Source organism: Agrilus planipennis, unplaced genomic scaffold, assembly GCF_000699045.2.
Source record: "Agrilus planipennis isolate EAB-ADULT unplaced genomic scaffold, Apla_2.0 scaffold364, whole genome shotgun sequence".
NCBI lineage: Eukaryota > Metazoa > Arthropoda > Insecta > Coleoptera > Buprestidae > Agrilus > Agrilus planipennis.
This window is the reverse complement of record NW_020439538.1, coordinates 109,225-135,599: the sequence shown is the minus strand read 5'-3', so window position 1 is coordinate 135,599 and position 26,375 is coordinate 109,225. Positions and strand designations below refer to the sequence as shown.

The following is a 26,375-nucleotide window of genomic DNA, read 5'->3' as shown; positions in this document are numbered from 1 at the left end:
CTCATCTTTCTCACCCGAACCACCACCCACCCATTCCCACGATTCCTGAAAGCAGGCTGAAGAGGGCCTTCCGCCCTACCTTCCGGCGTAGTCCGGAGGGACTGCCCGCCCACCAGCAATACTGGCTGGTGGGAATGAAACACCCAAAAGTTTTTTTTTTTACTAAAAGGTACATCTTAGAGAAAAATTAAAATTTGAACAATAATATAGAATAGAATATAGAATAATAACTCAATGAAAATACTAGGAAGAAGGTACGATGATTTGATGATAAGTTAAATTTTCACAGTTATCCGTTACTGCCTACTAACTGTTGTATAGTGCAGATTCGTGTAGAACTGTTCAGTGTGTGTTTTTCAATGAAGAAACGCGTATAGGTATTCTGGATGGTAATAGAGGTTTGTCTCTGGGGTTGTCGCAGTCCGCTACGTATCCTTGTGCTAAATATTCATGAAGACAACATGCGGAGCATTTGTTGTTGTAGCATTCCGTCTCCGCGACCTCCAGCATTCGCTACGCGTCGCGCCATGTCGTAGCAAGTCGCACCCTTCTGGAAGCATTTACTGACGCAATATTGCACGTTTGTTTTGTTTCACTTGAACGGCAAATTTACTAAATACTGCGTGCATTTAGGAATCTTATTTTCTATTCGTTTATAATATTCTTTTTAGCAATTTTTCTTGCTGTGGTCTTTTTAAGAACTTCTAAATTCTTAACTGGTCATACGTTATAACTAATTTGAGCTGTCAACTCCAACTTGATCTTGCTGACTGGTAAGCGGTTTCACTCGCAAACGAATTTAGATCAGGATTAGCGCCAGTCAGGATACAAGACCTGTATATCCAATTAGTGTCTAGAAAAGTATTCACGCACTGACCTATCACACTGTCACATTGACCTACTTCTGATGACTTCGACTCTCCACATACATACACAATACAAGTTTACAACGTTAAAGAACAAACAACTACTCTAGGCTGGCTGTAAACATAAACATAAAATCGTCAATCACACTTAATATATCTAACAAATAGCAAACAAGAGAAAAGTACATAAGAAATACAACACAGATGCTGCTAAGTAGTAGCTGATTGAATGCGGCGTTGCAGTGTAATATCTCACTGCGTGATCGTACCAGATCCGGACTGGCCGTCTTTCTCTACCACCAAATATTTACTTAATTAGCTCCTGCAAGTTTGCTACTTATTTCAGAAACATCCTGTATACTTATTAAAGTAATGAATAAAAAAGACATATTTGTATGGAAGTTTGCAGGCGGTTTAGTATACATTTGCCTTTTCATTGTCCCCTTAATTAATTTGACCAGTTTGTTCCCTACACTACGCCCTTAATTAAGGATCAATAAATAATGTAAAAATAAGACAATATTCCTTGCTGAGTCATAGGGGCATTTTTTTTCTACATGTATATGTATATTCTAGTAATATGATTCTGAACGGGGCAAATTTCGTTATGCCACTATAGGGGTGCATCTTTGATGCGCCTTTTGCTCTATGTCTATGAAATGGAATCATAAATTTTCCATAAGAATTTCAATTCCACCCTCGTACATAGCTCTAATTGAATTTATTTCGAGTCATGTTCCCTTGGACTCCACCCAAACTAGAATAGGGCGCAGCCTCGGTAGACAAAGAAGAATGGTATGATTTTGCAAGATTTTGATTCGACGGCGACGTCTTTTGCATTTGTCATCATTAATTTAACGATAACGACTACTTTTAGAAAATAAGGGGATGATAATAAATATTTATAAATAGATCAGGATTATATCGAACGCCTAGCAATAGGGTTCTATAATTGTGCATTAATTTCGACCTAATTACTGCAGTATATGGTACCTTTCTTGACAATTCTCATTAAAAACTAATACGAAGTGCTTTTTAGAAGTTTTTAGATAGCCTTGTTTGTAAATGGCATAGGAAATTGAGAACTTCTTCTCAATTTCTTATACTTAAATTGCCTTTGCCAATATTCGTTCCAATATTTCTTGAAATCGCCGACTAAATAATAGACTAAGACTTATGTTCGATATTCTGCAACAACGCTTTAGTAACAATATTCAAAGTAAATGTCTTGCGTCTGAAGAATTTAAGTCAAACGGTCTACTTGCTCCAAGGACATTCTTGTGGATCCTTTTTTTTTAAAGAGTGGTAAAGTTTTTTTTTTTATATTTAGGAGTAGTAGGGATATAAAGCAGAGGATAGCGCAGGGCCGTGTCGCCTTTAATAAAAAGAAGTCACTTCTATGCTCACGAACGGTTAAATTAGAAATTCGAAAAAGGTTGTTAAAGTTGTATGTTTGGAGCACGGCGTTGTACGGGTGCGAAACATGGACAGTGGGAGCGGCGGAAAAGAAAAGGTTAGAAGCGTTCGAAATGTGGTGTTATAGGCGGATGATGAGGATATCGTGGGTAGAAAAAGTTAGAAATGAAGAGGTATTAAAAAGAATAGGAGAACAGAGGACTCTGTGGAAGTCAATAAAAAATAGGCGAGATAGGTTGGTAGGACACCTTCTTAGGCATGAAGGTCTAGTCAGAGACATATTTGAGGCAGAAACAGGAGTTAGGAGGGGTAGAGGTAGACCTAGATTAGATTACTGTTCGCAAATAGTTAAGGATGTGGGCTGTTCTAGTTTTAGGGAAATGCGAAGTTTAGCTCAGGATAGGAAAGACTGGAGGTACGTGTCCAACCAGTCTTAGGACTGATGACCTTATGATGATGATGATGAGTATCAAAAGCAAACTTTCAAATACTAAAAATGTTTTGTTCCAAGAAAAGAATATATTAAAGTTACTTCAAATAGTTTAACTCATAAATCCACTGGAAGTAATAATTTTTCATTTAGTTTTATTTGATCTTGGTCTTGTAAATTCAGTCTTGCTATTAGTCTTGGTCTTGTTCCTTCAGTCTTAGTTTTGTTCGTTTGATCTTAGTTTTAGTCTTGGTCTTGTTCGTTCATTCTTGGCCTTAGTCTTGCTAGTACAAAGACAATCTTGATCTTAGTCTTTGTCTTTCATTTTTGCAAGACCAAAACCATGACTACAAGACCTAGACCAATTTTACTAATCACTAATTCCACGCTTATAATGACAATTTTGGATCTGTTTTAGATTTATCGATTACCTGATGATGAAATACCACTTTGTTATACTTCATTTACTTTCTCTAGCGATGTGCCCCTTCCAATGTCTTAGATGCGTGCAATCAGAAAAAGCTCATACTCTCGACCCGTGTTCATTAAACATACTTTTTCATATAGTACCTGCCAAAAGTTTTGTTCAATCATGATAGTAGTGTGAGATGAAAAAAGAATTAAAGCCTTTAATATGTTTTCAAATATAAATAAACATCTACCTATATTAACAACAACATACACAAATTCTTTTGTGCATATCTTCGGAAGAGTAGGTACTTTTCGTATTATATAAGTTTTATTCCCCTATTATTATAATAAATTCCAAAAAAGTATACTACAAATTTGACTTTCACGTATTAAAGTATCGATTTAAACTTATAGTTTCCTTAATTTTAATCATGCAGGTAGTAATTCTGTAGTAAAATAAAACAACTGAGTTAGTATAATTTGTAGCTTGATGAAATAGATTTCTCGTCTGCTGAATCCTAAAGCATCAGAAGAACGAAAAACAAAAGGATCCGATGTGAAAGAGAGCAAAATTACTGGTAAAAATTGTCTATTGAATTTTTTTGCGCTCCGAGGTTCCGACCAGAATTCAGTGCACCTTTTGTTAGATAAATTAGAGCTTTTCGAAAAATTTTACTCAACAATTCTATCTATGGCTTCGTGGGATATGCTTTATGATCAGAGTCAGATGGAAATTTTAACTTTTTTTAAATCTTTTGTAATAAAGGCTTTTTTTTTGTTTGTTTTGTTGTATGTTACTGGACTCTAATAATAAATGTTACCAAGGGTAAATGCAGCATTTAGTAGGAGAAGAGTTTAATTTATTCATACGGACTTATCTTATTAATAAACACTCATTTATCTCACACTAGACTTATATCACCCTTATATTTGCGCTGTTTATCTCACTTATCGATATCTCGATCCACTGCAGTTGCTTATTTATATCACTTCTTATAATCCATAGCTTATTTACGCATTTATTTCATTGTGTATGTAATCGACTGCCCTGTCGTCTTTGCTGGGTCTTCACCCCTCGGTGCTCTACCACATTTCCTGTATAATGTCGTCAGTACGTTCTCATCTCATCTCACCATGTCCGCATATTCTGCGTGCGAATACATTATGTTTTGCTTGATATTTTCAAAATGAACATATTTTTGCATTCTGTAGTAATAGCAGTAATTTTACCAATAGAACAGTAATTGCTGTCAATCACCATCACGTACAATTGGTCTGTGCGTATCAGATGTTGTGAAGGTCACGAGTAGGTACGTATGTTTCGTTACTTGACGGTTGCGGTAAGGAAGGGTAATAAGATAACGCGGCCGTCAACCTAGCAATCATTGACGACTCATTTGCCGAGGAGTTTTGTACATAGTTTTTACACCCTTTACGTTGTTCACGAAATGCACTCTCTAGGATGTTATCTTTCAAATATTTCGGAATACTGATCTGACAAACTGTATTACTTTTTAAGATAGACTCTTTAATTGCTTGTACATAGGTATGTATACGTATATCATGCTAGTGACGACCTCATAATCTAATATAGAGATGTTCTATTACATGCAATCATGACAGCATCATATATATTGAAAGACACGACGTGGTATAGGAAATGTTGTACAAATGCCTTCAGCTATCTTTCCATATGCATATTAATAAAGTAATATAAGTCTGATAAATGTAATTTAAAGCTTTTGAGGGTGAACGTTTTGCCTTATCTGTACATCGACTTACTTTGACTATTTACCAGTCACCTCTTAATATTAGGGATTTTTTTTTCTGGAAAAACACCTACCAAATCCTAACCTAACCCTTTTGTATTATACTCCATATACGTGTGTGTAAGTCTCTGTTGCTTTCGGTCAACAGATCAAACCGTTTTATCGATTTTAGCATGAAGCGGTCGCACAGAACGGTATAAGTGTGTCATAATTTATAATAAAGGGGTCACTGTTGTCGAATCTTAATTGGTATTAAAAGTGAGTTTCATCACCAACAGGATGTGATTTATTTGACAATTCAATTGAGTTAATTCAAACTGCCATTGATGTTTAATTCATTGGGAATTATTCATAAAATCATTTGGATGTGTATACTAATCAGTCTTTTATTCTGATCATAATTTAGCATACGGAATTCGATTCCGGTTTATTTGATTTTCTTGGATAATTCAGGCAAATCGTTGGATCAGTAATATATTTAACAGATGATAATTCATCTCTCCTCGATTACTACACCCATTTCCACAATTCCGAAAAAGGAGGTTGAGGACAGACTCCACTCTACCTTCCGGCTTTGTACTACGATATAGTTCGGTAGAATTGCCTGTCCACAAGTATCAGCAACTAGCGGAAATGAATCTTGTAAACAAGGGGCTTGATATAAGCAGGTATACCAAATACTCGTCGGCGGGCAATCCCTTTGGATTATGCCAGAGGAATGAGGAGGTAGTAGTTTGGGCAGAGAAAGAAGAGACAGGCAAAATAATAGCAATAGAGAAGTGAAAGGTTATCTGTAAGGCATTATTACTGCCCCAGCATTTGCCTAAGCAATCAAATTGTGGCAAATGGATCTGGAATCAAATCGATGTCTTCCCGAATGTTAAGTAGTATTCTAAACCAGTAGACCATGTCGCTCGTCACCAAACTAAATCTACTCGCAGTTTATATACCTACGAGGCAGAATAAATTCTTAACGACAAATTTAAGATAGTTTTATATAGATAGTAGTATTATAGTAGCTCTTTTCTGGATAACTTTGGGCAACTTGTTATATTCGTGTGTATAAATTAAAGATATGATGATATGAAAGTAGTCCAATATTTTATAGATATTAATTCATCATTTGAGAGCCATGCTTTTGTCAATGTAGCTTCCTCCATCACTCTTCCCGGTTTTTGGTTAATTGTTTAAGGACCTGGTAAGATGTTGCTCCTGCATTTTGTTCATATATCATTTGATATACACCGCTTTTACAAAATAATCATGTTTTAGTAAGTGGTCTGTCATGCTTCCTCTTCTATTTTTCTGCAATGAGATGCCTTTCTTTCCCGCACCAGTTTCAGGTCATCCTAATTGGTGATCCTCTCAGTCCAGATAATCTTCTCCATCCTCCTCTAACACCACATTTTAAAAGTATCCAATCCATTACGCTTTCTTTGCGTCATGGCTCATGATTGTGCGACACTGCATAGAAAGTATTTTTATTAGGTACTTTTTCCATTCTGGATTTGAAAATGCACCCTCTGCCTACCCCTTCTTGTTTTGAGATTGCAACTCTAAAATAACGTCTGTGCTGTGGTGCATTTGAACTTCTCCACCTGTTCTACTACAGAATTGGTTATTCGTATTGTGTCGATTTTAAGATTATCATTTGAAGCTACTAGAATCTTCGTTTTAATTGCTATCATCAATTTTTAAAAGATACGAACGGTTGTTTTAATATCATTAATCATCATAATAAGGTCGTCAGTCCTAAGAATGGTTGGACACGCACCTCCACTTTTTCCTATTTTGAGCTAATCTTCGCATTTCCCGAAAACTAGAACAACCCACATTCTTAACTATTTGCGAATAGTAATCTAATCTAGGCCTACTTCTACCCCTCTTAACTCCCGTTTCTGCCTCTAATATGTGTCTGACTAGACCTCCATGCCTTAAAAGGTGTCTTAGTAACCTTTCTCGCCTATTCCATATTGATTTCCACATATTCCTATTCTTTCTAATACCTATAATATCATTAATAGTACTATAACGAGCGTGTTTGTGTGCGATCTGGCATACGTGTGTGTGAGCGAATTATCGATTTGCCGGCTAGCCGCGGGCGCCTTTCTTCATGTGCGCCGTATTTGTAAACGTGCGTGTCGTACCTGCGTTCTGGGAAAGCAGTTAAACAGTTTAAAGAAAAAGAAACTAATCCGAACGTTTCGAGAAGGTTCCCGAAAGGAAACAAAAGATTATTTAAAGGAAGAGACGATCGCCGAGAGTAGAGTAGAAATAAATTGACCGTTGCAGAAGTGTAGTAAGTTTAGTAATAATTTAATAGTGTTTTTAAGTTCTTCAATAATTAGTATAAATAAATAGTTTTTGTCGTTATCAGTATTAGAAGTTAATTTTGTTAAACCCACGAACATTATAATACGATTATTAAATTAAATATTAATAAACATAAAAAAAAACTCGGACATGAATCGTACCCAAAAGCAGTCTCGATCAAGTCACCTTTCAAACAAAAAAATAATTAAATTGAAATCGTTTCATTTGTTTAAAGATAATATTACATTTAATTTATTATGCTTTTTCTTTATATTTTGGGCACTCTGTATTCTGTTTATTCTAAAGTTTCTTGTTGACGTCACAAACGTTTCGACAAAGGCTTTAGGGGATGACAGTTATATATTTGGGCAGGTTTGTGCTGTATTTGTCTCATGCCTCACACATACGTGGATTAATGAACCTTTCCGCCACTTTAATGGGAATATATTGGCATTGAATCGATTTAATTTGCTCATCCAGCTATTCGAAGAAAAACAAACACAACCCCGACAATTCCACATCGACATTACCATGGTAATCGATATAGGCACACATACACCTACATTTACCTACATGTACGCACGTATATTACAATAGACATATCCAAATTCAATTACAATCCTTTGACTTCTGTAACTCAAATATGCAACGCATTTTAAATTAAAAATACCTGACCGTACATCTGCATATTGTATGTTTTTCTTTTTATTTTGCTTGTTGTGTAGTCTTTTGAAGCGTTCACAATTTCCCCATGCCTGTTGATTTATCTTAGTTTTCTAAATAAATCGACTGGATACATGTTTTACTCAGAAGTGAGACATTATTTGTAGCATGGACCAACTCGACCTTTCCCTTATAAATCAATATTACAATAGGAAACAATATAATAAAAACAAATAGGTTCTTGGATTAGCAATAAATCAAAATCACTAGAAGTGAATAGCAATCCCAAACTTATTTTGTTCCCACCAGCACACCACAAACAGTTTCTATAAATTATCGATCAAACACAAGTAGCTCCATTCAAGCAAGATCATTAATATCAAGTAACTGGCAGCATAACGCCATCTGTAGCTATTTACTACTAACTTGACATGAAGTATATCTGCTAGGTACCATGGTACATTTTGTAGTAGGCACTTTTAAAAGGCCTTTTCGACGCAGATAGCAATAAGTATGTATAGATGGCGCTATACTGTCCGTTACTTAAGAAAACCAATGTCTCTTCCAATACGCGGTTAAAATAAAAACATAAAACTTTTTTAGTATTTCGAGCAGACTTATTTTAATAAACTCTTTATGTGAAGGCAGTCTATTGTCTAGAAAACTTCATTATTATTGGAAAAACTGATAGAGTTAACCTCTACTACATGAAAGTAGATCATAATGATATTTGATAAAGAAAGCACTTTTTGAAAACTTTCACTTAATTTTTATTAAATTCTTAACAAATTTCGACCTACAAGGCCATCTTCAGAAGAAGGATTATCATTAAGAATTTAACAAAAATTAAGTGAATGTTTTCGAAAAGTGTTCTCTTTACCAAATATCTTCATTATTATTGTTTTTGTGTCTTGAATCTACTATAAATTCCATCCTTAATGTGTACATACGTGTACAAATGTAAAAATGGAGGATTATCGCGTTATGGGATACGACGGACCGACATTATAAGGGTTCCAGGTTGAATATGGAACCCCAAAAGTACAATAAATTAACTCTCAAGTTTATGTTGAAAGATATACATCAATCCAAGTAAGAGGAAATACATAAAAAAAATTTTTAGTTTTGACAAAAAGGTTGAGATTATCATTCTAACATTTAGACCAAAATAGTATATACTTACTTACTGTGATTAAATTGTAAGGGTTTGTTTTGTTGCAGTTAACGTACCAAGGACCAGCAATAATTTAGGGGATTTGAAAAAGCCTATTGCACTACCGTCAGAATTGCCTGGGCATCCTCCCCTCTGGATAACCATAAGGCAAGACAGATATCACAATGATATCTATGTTAATAATGCCCGTATGGTTCTAAACCAATCAAACGTTAAGGGACGAAACAAAGGAATGTTACAAGTAAGTCAAGGAATTTGTTATAATTATTTTTCTCTATACGATTCTAGTTAAGATTTTTGACGCATGAGAAGTTAAACTGTTCTAAAATTTTTGAAACAATTCACGTCTTTCTTTCTTGGTATAACCACAACCTTATTTTTCCCGTCTCGTAAATGTGACTATCAATCAGTTTAGACAAATGGTTGCCAACCTTTTGATGTGCATACTTTAGCCTGTACCTCATCTCTAAAATATAGTAGAAGAAAAAAACAGAGCTGCATTAAAGATTGTAAAAGATTAATGTTTTGGGAAAACTCAAGGTCGGTAAATATTAAACTTTTTTAACCCTTAATGCAACTCTATTTTTTAACTGTACCTCATCTACACCTCGTACCTTATTATTCTTTATCTCATTAAGAGGTATCCTAATTGATCTACCTCCACATTGTCTTATTATTCTAATAAATTTTCTAACTGATTGTGCTATATATAGATTCCCTAAATATTCTTTCCACTTACCTGCCTTAACCATAAGAAGCATATTTTTATTCTTCAATTCCGTACCAGAATGGTCTAACGGAATAAATTAGGTTAGATTACGATAAGTTGAATTTAGGAATTGAAATGATAGGTCCAAATGCAAAACAAGTAAATATCTTTCTTGTTTATAAAAAATATGTAGATGGACCAGTGTCCTCAATCACTTCATGCATCAGTCAGAAGGGTCTAGTCTAGTGAAATAATTTAGGCTAGATTTCAGTAGGTTAAATTTAGGTGTGGAAACAATACGGCCAAATGCAAAACAAGTAGATATCTTTCATTTTTACACAAAGAATAGAGATGGACCAGTTTCCTCAGTGATCTTATGCATCAATAACCACTGAATTAAATGTGATTTGAGTTTTCTCTAAAATTGAAGCAGTGTACCCTGTTTTTAGTAATTGGGTTTTTCTTTAAACCACTGTAAGATCGAATATGATTTTTTGATATTTAATCATTATAAAATTAATGAAATTATGAAATTTCTGCTAAAAGTAAGATGTAGAAAATTAAAGTAAGTGGAAAATTATATTAAGTATATTTCATAGTTAATGAAAATTTCTCGTTAATTGGATCGTCGAATTGTAACGTCTAAGAGCTGACAAGATAATCGAGGATCAAAGGAAAAGAAATAATTGCTTTTATAGGAAGAAATTCTGGCGACGGCCCTCTCGTTATCGGATTAAGTGTGTGCGATTGGCTATTGTGTTACAAGCGGAGGTTACTACACTCTCTCTTGTTTTTTTGTCATTCTCTCTTCAGTTCAGATCCATTTTGTTAGCTCATTGTGTAAAACCAGAGATGATAAAATGCATTCGCTCGGCTTTACAATTCCAGCTAGACTTTACGCTTTTTACCATTTTACTATAAAACGCACAAGACGACTATTGTTTGTAGTTTGTCATTCATGCATCTTTTCATTCACTGGAAACGAACTGTAAAAAAATAGGTGTAGCATTTTTGGTATATTTCTACTGTGCAATTCAAAAGTTATTTTTAGATAGATAGATTAGAAACTCCATAATTTGAAAATCAAATAATACTCTCCTTCCCCCAGGTCAACAATTAACATTTACTAAGCCTCAATATCTTATTGAACTTTTATTCATTTTACAAAATACGACTTCATTTTGTGATATTGCAACTGTAAATTTCATTCAATTAAACATCGCGACATATAGAAAGATTTTTCAAAAAATTGCTGGATTGGCTAATACTAGACGTGAAGTTTAAATAGAAAAAAATCGTTGTGGAAATTTGTAAAAAAGTCTACAATAATTACACAAGTCAAGGTAGATCAAGGTACTAAGATTTTGAATTGCCGCAGAGCATCTGGATTTACAAATATTCTAACTTCAAATTCCAAAAAATTGGATTTGCGAGCATCACTGCTACCAAGACAGTACTAACCTTTATCTTTTACTGTTAAATTAGAGTCTTAAAACTTAAATACTCATATGTTACCAATTTGCTTTGTTTGGATTTGAGGTTAGGATATTTCGAAATTTTAACATGCTACTGTTTTTCTGGGATCACATGTAAGTGCACTACTCACGAATAAATCGAAGACGCTTACATTCTTCTCTGATTTTCTTTGTTCAACAAAAAGACGAGGAACTCGAAACTCGCTCCAAGAGCTGATGACGGGTTGGAAGTCAAGTCAAGGCAAAGAGAGTCTTCGTTTTCTATCTATTTTTCAAAATGAAGTCAAATTGTTGACCTTTAAATATTGAAATTTCAGGAAATCTTAATCTCAAATCTAAACAAGCCAAATTAGCAACATTTGAATTTTAGAGGTAAAACTTTTCATAACCCTGATTTGCTGGAGTAGTTATGAGGTCAGATTCTAACTCAGTAACGAAAGATACCACAGGCCGAAAACGGCATTTTTTGAGTTTTGAAATTGAAATACCTACAACTCCCGATGTGCTAAGACAATTCTGGGTTATATTTGGGCTTAGCATGGCAAATTACGTCGCGAATGATTGCTCTTTTCTTTTTTCCCTTTCTAATATTTGATTTCGTTTAATCGTTACGTTTCAATTAAAACGGCAGTTATAGGAAATGTTTGCTTCATTTAGTTTCATAACTGGAAACCTTGGACCCATGTCTGTCTTCTTTGTAAACAGTCCGCCATTTTTGTTCAGTTAATGCGCTGGTGTCGGCCATTATACTTTTTCCTTTAATACTTTCAGCTGTTGTAAGTACTTTTGTAACCTTTGGGAAGGTAACCATTTTAATTTTTCTTCATTAGTATATCCAGATGGAAGTAAAGAAAATCCGCCTTTCTGTCAGCTGTCATTTGGGATTTAAATATTAATTTCTTTCTTAAATCCACCTATTGGAATTAGTCAGATCAAGTCATGACATTTGGTGGTTCAAGATAAATTATGCCAAGCTGTGCATTTATTAATAAATTTATACGTCAACATATTAAATTCTTTAGTTTATCTCTGAAATATTTGAAAATGGAAGTAGATAAATATCCGCGATGCATCATATTAAAATCGATGAGATTGCTTTTCATCGTCTGATGTTGTAATAGGCGTTTGTATAAAGATGACGGTGTCATTCTTCATTACTTTTCAAGATAATCATTTTGTTAATATTCCCATTTATCTTGGAATTCCTCAAGGTCTTGCAGACTGAGTTGATGATGAAATGTATGCAGCATTGATAAATAATATTTTCCAAGGTATCACAATTTTGAGATTATAATCAGTAGAGTATTTAGGCCAGACTTCCATACGTCTGCTTTAGATAAATTATGACTATCTATATAATATTTATAAACAAAATTCCATCAAGTTGATGATGATTTACTTTCAACACAGTTTGATGTTTGCATGCAGTAAAGTTCCCCAGAGTTTACTTATAGCCTATACTAAGTAATCATTGTTTTGACTTTTAACTACAATACGTATATAAAATACATATATATATATGAGCTGCACACTTGCTTCTACCATGTTTTTTAAACTCCGCCTACCAGACAGATCCCAGTAATTTATATCGCGGGCAACATAAAAAAATATAGGAATGGCGCTAATGATTTTTACTGGATTATTGTAAGGTCAGACATTTTCTTCATTTACTATTACTTTCTTCATGCATTGCCATCCATACATATTTTGTTAATGGCATACAATTCTTTCGAGGGTCGTATACGTTGTATATATATATAAGAGCTCCTTTGACCTTAACAGGTGGTTAATTTAGATCGTCCACAATAAAAACCAGAGACACTGATCCTTTTTTTTTGCCAAAACTGATCCTTTAATCCATGACCCAAATGTCAGCGAGCAAGTTGAACGAGTGCAATGTAAACTCCAATCTGTTTCTTTTCAGGTGTTGCACAAAATCGACGAAGTTCTTATGCCGGTTATGTCATTGCCATCGGCCAGTAATCCCCTCTACAACCCAACCGCCTGGGAGTTCCTCTCTCAATTCGAATTTCTCGACATACATCCCTACAGGCTCAGGTGAGGGTGTTGCTATCCGGAAAACGGCCTACCATCGATGCTTAAGTGTTTTTCTTTCTCTTTTTTTGTCAGGTCGTTCCGGCAAAGGGTCGAGCATGAACACAAAAAGGCCATATTCGAAAACGACGGCGGACACACTTTTTTCATTCCCGTCGACGAGGGATTTAAGGTGAGAACATTAATTGATTTGTACACATATAGTTAAATAGGCATAAAAAATAGCTAGATATAATAAAGGGTGTAACAAACGGATGATGAATGTGATAGTAGAAGGTTTTAACGAATTTTATAGAATAGTACATTGCGCAACAGGTTGACAAAACGCCACACATGAAGTTGGGCGTGAGTTAGAGACTTAACACAGCATTTGTACAAAAACGAGTGAGAAACATATGCAAGTCAAACATATTATCGCGTAATCAGTCAGTTAACTATTTACTCTTTAATTAACATTACCATTATTAATTAATGAATTGTTCATTACAATATCGCACTCTTTAGTTAGTGCTTCTTCCATCTTCCTATTTCACTTTTGATCGCCTCGTAACTAGAACTCGAATTGACTTTTCCAATTCCGCGACAACTATTCTAGAAAGATCCAGAATGTGGCATCTACTCTTCTTTGATACTAGCCAGATCTAGGCAACCCATTATAGGCCGCTTCCCGCATGGTGGGTTACGTATTTATTGTACCGACATTCAGTAAGGGGAGACTTCTATTCCTCCTCGGTACTTGGTGGAATACGTAAATAAAAACTAATGTGAGGAAAAAATTGAGAAATTATTAGAAAACAGTTTCCTCATTTGTATGAAAGCGAAAAAAATCTAGAAAAGATACATTACGCTAGGTCGGAGAGCAATCCAAAACAGAAAGAGAGGCATGCTGACAAGTCAGAGTTGTTCTGATCGGTGGAAACATCCGTTCCGCACATTGCTGGTGCAACCCAGTGGTTATTCGAACAATTTTAATGGGACATTGTCGACCACCCGCCATATAGTCCTGACCTACCGTCAAGTGACTTCCCTCTTTTATCTAAATTGAAGAAGTGGCTAGGGCTAGGAGAGTAGCGTTTCCAAACTAACCAAGCGTTTCAAGCATCACAACAACATTTAGACTTATTTGAATTCATTGGCAGCAACACTTTATGATGGGAATATTGAAAACTCAAAACCCACACGGAAGACATTATACTAAACATTGTTAATAGTCACGACAACATTCATTACACACATGCCTTTCGCATCATAACTTACAAAAACCTTCATATACTCTTTTAGTATTAAAAAAAGATATTGAATCAGCCGAGGACAGAACTCGGGTCAGTCGAATGCCAGGTAAGCGCCAGGTAAGCCTTGTAACAATACAGCCGACTGTCAACTGGGTATGTCCAAAATTATTAGAGAGAAAATGTGGTTCTATTTCTATTCTTACGTCAAGAATTTGCGTTAAAGGAAGGAAAAAAACATTGAATTTTCCTGTAAACAGTTTGAAAAAAGTTACACTATCCCAAGCCAACTCTTTCGTAATTGGTAAATTTAATTTTTACGCTGAAGAATCAATAAAAATTAGGTCAAAACGATAAACGAAGAATGATATAATGGACGACTATTACTGATTAGGTTCGAGTACACTTATAATTTCCTCTCGTTTTTTTAACTCGAATGAAATCTATTTTTCACTAAAAACCCGTGTCTGCTTGTTAATAAATATCAAAGAGTTTAATTCTTTTACGTTCTGCCGAAAACCTTTGATCTCCCTTGCTATTTAATACCTAGTTGGATGATTGAAAAGTGGAAAAATGAGGCAAAATATTGTTTTACAGTACGGTTGTATTAAAGAACCTTTACTACGGCTTTGAAGGGCTGTTTTATTATTGTGCTTTCAGAAGTTCAAAAGAGATTTCTAATAAAAAATGTTAAAACCAAACACACGGTTCAAAATACTTTCAATTCAGTTCTTCCTTTGATCAATTTTATTGAATTATTAATGCTGAAGTCTTTTCGTACACAACACTTTAAAGACAAAATACAGGACTCCAGTTTTCTTATTAGAATGCCTGTCACAACTCCTGAACTTTCCTGTTAGCAACTTCTTGAAAGAAATTCATGACAATGTAAACTATCGTTTACTAGCGAAAATTATCCCAGAACATAAGTTTCTTTGAGCACCGTAGCGCTCTCATGAATTGTTTAAACTGACTGTCTACGGAAAGTTGGTATTTAGTATCTCAATGGAGAACTTGCCGAACTTTAACGTTCTACAAAGTTAAGCGTTTGTAATGCCTACGACATGCACCTTCTACGTTTGAATAAATTCAGTCGCTACATACAATTCAACGTAGCGGCCAGAGAATTCAACAAGTATCGAAGTAAAAAAGTTGATAATGAAGATCTGTAGAAATACATCTAGTTCAGTCAAATTAGCTCCAACATTCTTTCTAATCCTCGAAGTAGTTCAAAAAAATCATTTTTTGCGATCTTTATTAGCTCCTCCTTCGATACCGTCTTCATGTCCTCAATCGTAACGTAGTCTTGTATTTTCATGGGCCTCTTCAGTTTCGGGAACAAGAAAAAAACAGCTAGATCTGGGAAATATGGCATTATTACTGTGTTTTTTTGGCCAAAAAATTCGCCCACAAACAACGATGTGTGAGCAGGGTCGTTAACATGGTACAATTTTTGTTTTTACACAAATCCATGTAATATATCTTATTAAGAACTCATGATTCACCCATGCCCATGCAATTGAAAAGAACTGTAAGCAAAACCTTCACAATCGTCCTAACTTGACGCCCTTTTTTCGGTCTTGGCTCGCGTGGCAACTTCCATTGATATGATTAAGCTTTGGTTTCCATGTCATAATCATAAACCCATGATTCGTCACCAGTTATGACCTTTTGGAGCAAATTTGGGTCGTCGCGGACAGAGTCCAACAGCTCCTTAGCAATGTTAATGCGATGCTGTTTTTGGTCGAAATTGGACAATTTTGGTACGAATTTCCGGCGACTCGTCTCATGTCCAAATCATTGGTAAAAATCAAATGGCAGGAGCCAATCGATATGTTTAGGTCCTCAGCAACTTCTCTAACGGTGATTGGACGATTAGCTAATACTATTTTATTCACTTTATCAATGTTTTCGTCTGTTGTTGACGTGCTGGGGTGTCCGGCATGCTCTTCGTCGTTCACATTTTCTCGGTCCTCTGAGAACATTTTGTACCACCGATAAACGTTACTTCGATCCAAGGTTAACAGTGTCCGACCGAAACTGGTTTTTACGACCGAAACCGAAACCGAATTTCGGCAACGGTCTCAGTTTCGGCCGAAACCGAAACTGAAACCGAAACTTCCTTATAAGGATCATGTTTTGAGAGGAAAATAATGAAAACGTTATTATAATTAGTCAGTTTCGGTTTCGGTCGTAGTTTCGGCAAGTTTGCCGCCGAAACCGAAACTCGTTTTTTTTGCCGAAACCGAACTTTCGGTCGCACACTAAAGGTTAATATTAATTAATAATCTTAAGAAAATTTTAGTAACAATTTTGAGGACACCACAAAAGAAATTATAAAAACCATTATTATACACTTTAAAAATGTCACTACTGATGAAGATAAAGGGATGATCAAATTAGAAAATTCACCCTGCACCTCAATATGTATTAAGAACTAAAATCTAAAAATATTTCTCTGAGAAGAGTTACTGAATAAAAGTACACAAAAATACAAGTAAAATTGACGATAGTAATAATACTCTATTGTTTCAGAATTCGAGATTGGAATCAATCGATTCAAAGGTGATTGATGGACACGTCATACCCGGTGAAGTGTTATTCACTTCGGCAACTCCTAGAGAAATCCCTTATAAATCAGCTGCTTTCGAAGATAATCTAAAGGTTGTTCTCACATTTTCGGAAGAAACCAACGGAAAATCCAAGACAGGTACGTTAATATTTATACTCCTATGCAACTGCGAAATTACTTTTTTGAATTTTAAATCTTGAAATTTCATTACCAACAATTAGTATTTTTAACTTTTATATTGAGCACTAACCTACTGTTTACATTATTTTCTTCACTTTCTGTTTTCTTGCTAGTCACATCCTTATTCCAGAATCTTTAGAATTATAATTGCATATTGCAATTTCTTCTGCTATCGTTAATTCACTTCGATGTTTCACAAGAATGTGATTTCAATTCAATAATGTTCTCATATTATTCTATTGTCTATCGTAACATAAGACAGTATTACAGTATAAAGATTCACCGAGCGGTATAACGTAGAGGTTTAAACCATTGATTAGCATTCGGGAAGGCGCCGGATCGATTCTGGTTCCGTCTGGCTTTGGTCCAAGTTTTTCTATGGTTTCCAATATTCCACAGATAATTTTTCGTTTTCCTCTGTCTTCATTTCGTTCGTCTCATCTTTCTCACCCGAATCACCACCCACCCATTCCCACGATCCCTGAAAAGAGACTGAAGAAGGCCCTTCCGCCCTACCTTCTGGCGTAGTCCGGAGAGATCGTCCGCCCATCAGCAATAATAGCTGATGAGAATGAAATACTCAAAAGTTTAAAGTTTTTTCTATAAAGATTTTATACAGTACATTCAATTCCTAGCCACGCCCATTGTTGAGTCGTAATATCTATTTTATTTTTTTTTGTATATTTTTCAGCATTTATCTTTGTAGGTATTTCTAGCGGAATGTTTATTTTATTACTTTTGCAGTATTTTCAATTGTATATATTTTACAGCAGTTATTTGGGAATTGTAGTTTGCCGACCATCGAAGTTCAAAGATTTTATTGACCATTGTGTCTAGTTTCTATTGTAATATTCAGTTTCTTCTATTCGAACACGAAAACCCCAATAAAGTTCAATTGGGTTTTCGCTTGGGTTATGTTTCCCAGAATTCGAACGGCAAAGATGCGTTGCACGTGTGTCGGTACCCCAAGTAGCGGTTAATGCCCTTCTGGTACTCCCACTATCTTTCAACCCCTCTGTATCCCTATCTTCCTTTCATAACAAATCACGATCTTCTACTTTTTCTTCAACCAATCAACCTTTTCAAATTTTAATGTAAGTCCACCCCCAAACTATTTCCTCCACTTTTCTATTTTCAGAAGTCAGTCATTTTCAGAGGCAGTTGCAATTTGGTCTTCAATGTAATCAATCATTCGCTCTTTCCGTTCGTGTTATATTTTCATTCATTCCAATTTTATACAGTCCACTCTCTACATAAGTTAGGTTTTTTGTTATCAATTTGTTTGTGTTTATTAATCCTTAGTTAAGTGTTGTAAATAAATAATTAAATCCGAGTGCAGTTTCATATCAACAAGTTACATTTGGGTAATTCCAAATAGTGGCCCATACATAAAAGTCGTCAACCTACGGCGACAAACACCCATAATTCCCTTTCCTGACTACGCTTCACCACTTTATCCACAAAATATCCACTAACAAATACATTTTGTATCTAAACACTTCGGTAAAACTATTGAACCGTCCCGCATGAAGTTAATTTATGATGACCTGCAAAAACTTTCGGTATTTTATACAGATCAGAGGTGTGAACCTACTGTATGGAATCTTTATACTGTGACAGTACGAATTATAGAACATGCACCTACCGTATATCGTTGAATTCCACTCGCAATTTTTCAAAAATGCTATTATATTTTGTGAAAACGTGGAGAAAAGGAACTGGATAAGTTTTTCGGAAATGTTCTAATCGTTAAAATTACATCAGTAATATGTTCCCATTAGTACCACACATGCTTACGGTAATATGTGTATACATAAAGGGGAAATGGATGAAACTTTGTAGAGATATGACAGTGAGATTCCCCAAAGGTTGTAAAAATGAATCTTTATGTCTGCAATATGCCATAAGTGTTCGCTGAAGTAACATAATTTTATTCCGTGTAGATAAAACAAAGAACTGATGACAAATAAAAGTACCAGGTAGTGTGATAAAACAATTATTTGATAGCGTTCTTCAACTTCTACAATATTAAAAGAATTAACGTTTGAGACGTGGAGGAAATATTGTTGCCATTTTGGTTGAGGGTGAAGAAGTATTATGGTTTTAACTAGAAACCTCCCAAGTAATCCTACTGTTTATATTATGCTAGTCCTGTCTTAGATACGACTCGCAAACTAATAAAATTTTGACAGATCTCGCGTGGCATGAAATTACTGTTGTATATTGTAACGAATTTTCTGGTAGATATATCTGTTTATTTAAATTTTGGCTTGTTGCTGGTCATTCAGGCGCTAATTATCATAAGTAATACATTGAACATGCCACTTGTTAATTTTGGAGAAACGTTTGCACATAAACAAAGGACACTGCAATCTAGAATCTCCACCTTTTTTATCAAACATCAGTCGTTATGACTTATGAGTAATCTTGCACATAAAGAATACACAATGTAGGTACTGTTATTTATCTGTCGAATCAGTTGTCTGTTACATTTATATTCGTCTGACTCTGGTTATTTGATGGAGTATTGTTGATTACTTCCAGAAACTTCGGTAAGTATCTTTTTTCGTGTTACTCTTGAGCACGGTATGTAAATCATTGTATATACGGGCTGTAACAGAATTGTAGAAGAAGAAACAATACAAAAATATAATATGCTGTATAAAAAATAGAAGAAGAAATATTAGGGGAGGATCAATTTTGGTTTAAAAGAAATAGAGGAACGCGGGAGGCCATTCTAGCTTTACGTGTAGCCATAGAGAAAACGATAGAAAAAGCAAGGAGTGTGTATATAGGATTTGCAGATTTAGAAGAAGCTTTTGAGTCTAAATCGACAAGATGTTAAATATACTTAAAAAGTAGGGATAAGTTACAAAGATAGAAGAGTGATACTTAGTTTGTATAAAGAACAATAGGCAGTTATAGAGATAGGGCTACAACGTAGAGAAGTAAATATTAGGAAGGGAGTCAGACAGGCATACACACTGTCACTGCTACTTTTTAATCTACACATCGAAAACGCGATCAAGATCATTAAAGACAGTACAATTTTAGGGATAGATATACAGGAGCAAAATATTAGTATGCATAGAATTGCAGATGATATAGCAGTATTAGCAGCTAGCAAGGAGGAGTTAGAGATAGCCTTAAATAAAATGGAAGCGGTGGTGACAAAACAGTACTGTATGAAAATAAATAAATGTAAAACAAAAATACTGGTATGCAAGGGAAGGACAAGTAGGGACAGAGCGAATATAAAGATAGGAAGTCAGATAAGTCAGAGCCGAAGGAGTAGTAGGGATATAAAGCAAAAGATAGCTCAGGTTCGTGTCGCCTTCAATAAAGAGAAGTCACTTTTATGCTCGCGAACGTTTAATCTATAAAAAAGGTTGTTAAAGGCGTATGTTTGGAGCACGGCGCTGTATGTGTGCGAAACATGGACAGACAATACCGTGGATAGGGAAGATTAGAAATGAAGAGGAAAGAATAGGAGAACAGAAGATTCTATGGAAGTTAATAAGAAATAGGAAATATAGGCTGGTAGGACACCTTCTCAGGCACGAAGATCTAGTGAGAGACACATTAAAGGTAGACCTAGATTAGATTACTGTTCACAAATAGTTAAGGATGTGGGATGTTCCAATCTTTCCAACAATTTATACATGGGTATGTTGATGAGTACGTGTATTCATTTGAGGCTACATTCATTCTATAGTGACGTTTAATTTTCCTGTGATACAATGTAACCCTGGAGAATGACATCAAGAAGACGACGGTCATAGAACAAGGGGAAAGGTGGAGAGGGTAGATAGATGAAAGCAATTGTTCATACACTTTATTGACAACCTGACATTTCATTACCATGAACAGATTGGAGTAGGTAAGATAGATAATGTCCAATTGTGACCTGGAACGTTTCGGATTCCATTCGAATCGTAAATTAATCAAAATTATTGCCCTCTAATCCGGAATAATGGAACTAAAATCGGACATCATAATAATACTGTATATTATGTCAATTGAGTGTTATCTACTGTATCCGATTACAGTATACGTGATGCCAATATGCGTCTCCCTGGGACAATTATAAATACATCATGCAAAAATAGAGACTCTCACAGAGGTTTCTAATAAAATTAATTATTATTAATATTAACACTGTAGGGGTCTGTTCGTTGTTTAACATCTGGCATATTCTGAGGTGCAATCTGTGTCATTTTATTAGATTACATACTGCATAGTCGCAGAATTGCGATCAATATCTACAGAATAAAATAATTCGAAGTGGTCTGTATTCTGTCGAAACTGCCAGATCTTTTTGGATCTCATCAGCGCGTCGCAGGCAGCTCCGACAGAACACAGACCAACTGTTACCTGCTGCCTTAACAGTGCGATTTAGAAAATACTACAAATGACGCGGTAAACGCCATCTGTAGCACGATGCTACATTTTAGGATTACGTATACTCCAACAAGGTCCACTTGTGTGGATATCTACTTGCTAAAAACGAATCCCGACGTAGCCAACCTCAACGTGATAGGCACGTTACCATAATCGAATAAAATAATTCGAAGTGGTCTCTATTCTGTCGAAACTGCTAGACGCGGATCGCTATTTCGATCTTTTTGGATCTCATCAGCGCGTCGCAGGCAGCTGCGACAGAACACAGACCAACTGTTACCTGCTGCCTTAACAGTGCGATTTAGAAAATACTACAAATGACTCGGTAAACGCCATCTGTACAGACCACTTCGAATTATTTTATTCGATTAAGCTAACGTGCCTATNGGATGATGAATGTGATAGTAGAAGGTTTTAACGAATTTTATAGAATAGTACATTGCGCAACAGGTTGACAAAACGCCACACATGAAGTTGGGCGTGAGTTAGAGACTTAACACAGCATTTGTACAAAAACGAGTGAGAAACATATGCAAGTCAAACATATTATCGCGTAATCAGTCAGTTAACTATTTACTCTTTAATTAACATTACCATTATTAATTAATGAATTGTTCATTACAATATCGCACTCTTTAGTTAGTGCTTCTTCCATCTTCCTATTTCACTTTTGATCGCCTCGTAACTAGAACTCGAATTGACTTTTCCAATTCCGCGACAACTATTCTAGAAAGATCCAGAATGTGGCATCTACTCTTCTTTGATACTAGCCAGATCTAGGCAACCCATTATAGGCCGCTTCCCGCATGGTGGGTTACGTATTTATTGTACCGACATTCAGTAAGGGGAGACTTCTATTCCTCCTCGGTACTTGGTGGAATACGTAAATAAAAACTAATGTGAGGAAAAAATTGAGAAATTATTAGAAAACAGTTTCCTCATTTGTATGAAAGCGAAAAAAATCTAGAAAAGATACATTACGCTAGGTCGGAGAGCAATCCAAAACAGAAAGAGAGGCATGCTGACAAGTCAGAGTTGTTCTGATCGGTGGAAACATCCGTTCCGCACATTGCTGGTGCAACCCAGTGGTTATTCGAACAATTTTAATGGGACATTGTCGACCACCCGCCATATAGTCCTGACCTACCGTCAAGTGACTTCCCTCTTTTATCTAAATTGAAGAAGTGGCTAGGGCTAGGAGAGTAGCGTTTCCAAACTAACCAAGCGTTTCAAGCATCACAACAACATTTAGACTTATTTGAATTCATTGGCAGCAACACTTTATGATGGGAATATTGAAAACTCAAAACCCACACGGAAGACATTATACTAAACATTGTTAATAGTCACGACAACATTCATTACACACATGCCTTTCGCATCATAACTTACAAAAACCTTCATATACTCTTTTAGTATTAAAAAAAGATATTGAATCAGCCGAGGACAGAACTCGGGTCAGTCGAATGCCAGGTAAGCGCCAGGTAAGCCTTGTAACAATACAGCCGACTGTCAACTGGGTATGTCCAAAATTATTAGAGAGAAAATGTGGTTCTATTTCTATTCTTACGTCAAGAATTTGCGTTAAAGGAAGGAAAAAAACATTGAATTTTCCTGTAAACAGTTTGAAAAAAGTTACACTATCCCAAGCCAACTCTTTCGTAATTGGTAAATTTAATTTTTACGCTGAAGAATCAATAAAAATTAGGTCAAAACGATAAACGAAGAATGATATAATGGACGACTATTACTGATTAGGTTCGAGTACACTTATAATTTCCTCTCGTTTTTTTAACTCGAATGAAATCTATTTTTCACTAAAAACCCGTGTCTGCTTGTTAATAAATATCAAAGAGTTTAATTCTTTTACGTTCTGCCGAAAACCTTTGATCTCCCTTGCTATTTAATACCTAGTTGGATGATTGAAAAGTGGAAAAATGAGGCAAAATATTGTTTTACAGTACGGTTGTATTAAAGAACCTTTACTACGGCTTTGAAGGGCTGTTTTATTATTGTGCTTTCAGAAGTTCAAAAGAGATTTCTAATAAAAAATGTTAAAACCAAACACACGGTTCAAAATACTTTCAATTCAGTTCTTCTTTTGATCAATTTTATTGAATTATTAATGCTGAAGTCTTTTCGTACACAACACTTTAAAGACAAAATACAGGACTCCAGTTTTCTTATTAGAATGCCTGTCACAACTCCTGAACTTTCCTGTTAGCAACTTCTTGAAAGAAATTCATGACAATGTAAACTATCGTTTACTAGCGAAAATTATCCCAGAACATAAGTTTCTTTGAGCACCGTAGCGCTCTCATGAATTGTTTAAACTGACTGTCTACGGAAAGTTGGTATTTAGTATCTCAATGGAGAACTTGCCGAACTTTAACGTTCTACAAAGTTAAGCGTTTGTAATGCCTACGACATGCACCTTCTACGTTTGAATAAATTCAGTCGCTACATACAATTCAACGTAGCGGCCAGAGAATTCAACAAGTATCGAAGTAAAAAAGTTGATAATGAAGATCTGTAGAAATACATCTAGTTCAGTCAAATTAGCTCCAACATTCTTTCTAATCCTCGAAGTAGTTCAAAAAAATCATTTTTTGCGATCTTTATTAGCTCCTCCTTCGATACCGTCTTCATGTCCTCAATCGTAACGTAGTCTTGTATTTTCATGGGCCTCTTCAGTTTCGGGAACAAGAAAAAAACAGCTAGATCTGGGAAATATGGCATTATTACTGTGTTTTTTTGGCCAAAAAATTCGCCCACAAACAACGATGTGTGAGCAGGGTCGTTAACATGGTACAATTTTTGTTTTTACACAAATCCATGTAATATATCTTATTAAGAACTCATGATTCACCCATGCCCATGCAATTGAAAAGAACTGTAAGCAAAACCTTCACAATCGTCCTAACTTGACGCCCTTTTTTCGGTCTTGGCTCGCGTGGCAACTTCCATTGATATGATTAAGCTTTGGTTTCCATGTCATAATCATAAACCCATGATTCGTCACCAGTTATGACCTTTTGGAGCAAATTTGGGTCGTCGCGGACAGAGTCCAACAGCTCCTTAGCAATGTTAATGCGATGCTGTTTTTGGTCGAAATTGGACAATTTTGGTACGAATTTCCGGCGACTCGTCTCATGTCCAAATCATTGGTAAAAATCAAATGGCAGGAGCCAATCGAAATGTTTAGGTCCTCAGCAACTTCTCTAACGGTGATTGGACGATTAGCTAATACTATTTTATTCACTTTATCAATGTTTTCGTCTGTTGTTGACGTGCTGGGGTGTCCGGCATGCTCTTCGTCGTTCACATTTTCTCGGTCCTCTGAGAACATTTTGTACCACCGATAAACGTTACTTCGATCCAAGGTTAACAGTGTCCGACCGAAACTGGTTTTTACGACCGAAACCNCTGCCTAACTGGAATTAAATTTTTAAACAAACGTCTTTGGTTTCCTAAACTCCAGAGGATGTTGAACTATTTCTAAAACCCTATGCTGATAACATTCTTAAATTCTTCTTGACTGCATCTCAGTGTTACACATTAATTGGTATAATGTTATTCCTTCTTCTTTATTAGTGTTCGCTGCAAGTCCTACCTGATACCCCTTTTTATGTTTACGATATTCTCTACAACGTCTGTCGTCAGTAAAGACAGGCGTTCTGTCAGCAACCGCTCTTGTCTAGTTAATAAGTCGAAGGAAAATAGTAAATACGATGGTTTTGTTGTGGACTATGGCAATTTTGAATGTCCCAACTATTGCTTCTACTCCTGTATCTAGGAAGGCAAAATATTTTACGAGAGGGGCCATCAAAACTACGGTCTCTAGAAGTATTGTGTAACCAGGTCCAAGTCGGCTTTATATAAGAATTAAGTTGCAGATTATGTACAACATTACTCAATCCCTTCACATTAAAATAATTACAGTTTAACTTTTATAAAAAAAAGTGTCTATCTTCACAAATATTTAAAAATTTGAACCATTATAAACACAAAATTGGGAAAAGTACATTCCGACCATTGCTATTACAGTATCTAACTTGGTATACATCTTCAGGGTTTACTATAGAACCCTCAGTGTACCTACACGTACTCGACTAGTTTTATTTTATTACAAATGCCTAGGTTATAGTTTTTATCGAGTTATGACATTTTGTCGTCATCTATTGATATTTGTTTGAAGTATCTAATTCTCCCGTACGCTTTCAGGATTCCCTCCAGACATTTTCTAGACATTTTACCGACTTCTAAGGTTGATATCTTCAACAGTTAGTAGTTTGGTACTAGAGTAGTTAGCTACAAATATCAATAGGTGACGACGTTGTGCTGTAATTCGATATTGTATAAACTTGTTCATATAGAGCATCTTCGGTTAGATTGGTAAGTTAACCAGACTGCTTATGGGTAATGATGAAATCAAATAGATCGAAATCGCGACTAACTTCGTTTAGATAAATTACTGATCAAGAACTTGATCTGTTCTTATTGACGTTTTTACTCTTAACATTTTCAAAAAAAACGGCTTATGTAGTCAAATCCTTAAAAAAATTTATGAAGGTTCTTACCACAAATACACAAATGTAATCGTCATGCATTATGATTTTATCATAGTAGTCACTGTTTGGACATGATAATTTGATAATCGATACTCGATAGATAAGAAATAATGCAACTCATTCAAATATTAGACCAAAAGA

General features: G+C 35.4%; 1 protein-coding gene across 1 annotated transcript in view; it reads left to right on the top strand.

Annotated features, from left to right (window-relative positions):
• The window catches only part of LOC108743339 (fasciclin-1), a 59,449-nt gene that overhangs the window by 11,107 nt on the left and 21,967 nt on the right, over nt 1-26,375 (top strand). Inside the window, exons 2-6 of the mRNA XM_025979343.1 lie at nt 9,090-9,283; nt 13,151-13,284; nt 13,357-13,453; nt 17,046-17,220; nt 18,188-18,252. Of these exons, the coding sequence (XP_025835128.1) occupies nt 9,233-9,283; nt 13,151-13,284; nt 13,357-13,453; nt 17,046-17,220; nt 18,188-18,252 (522 nt within the window). The 5' untranslated portion in view covers nt 9,090-9,232. The remainder of the gene's footprint in view (nt 1-9,089; nt 9,284-13,150; nt 13,285-13,356; nt 13,454-17,045; nt 17,221-18,187; nt 18,253-26,375) is intronic.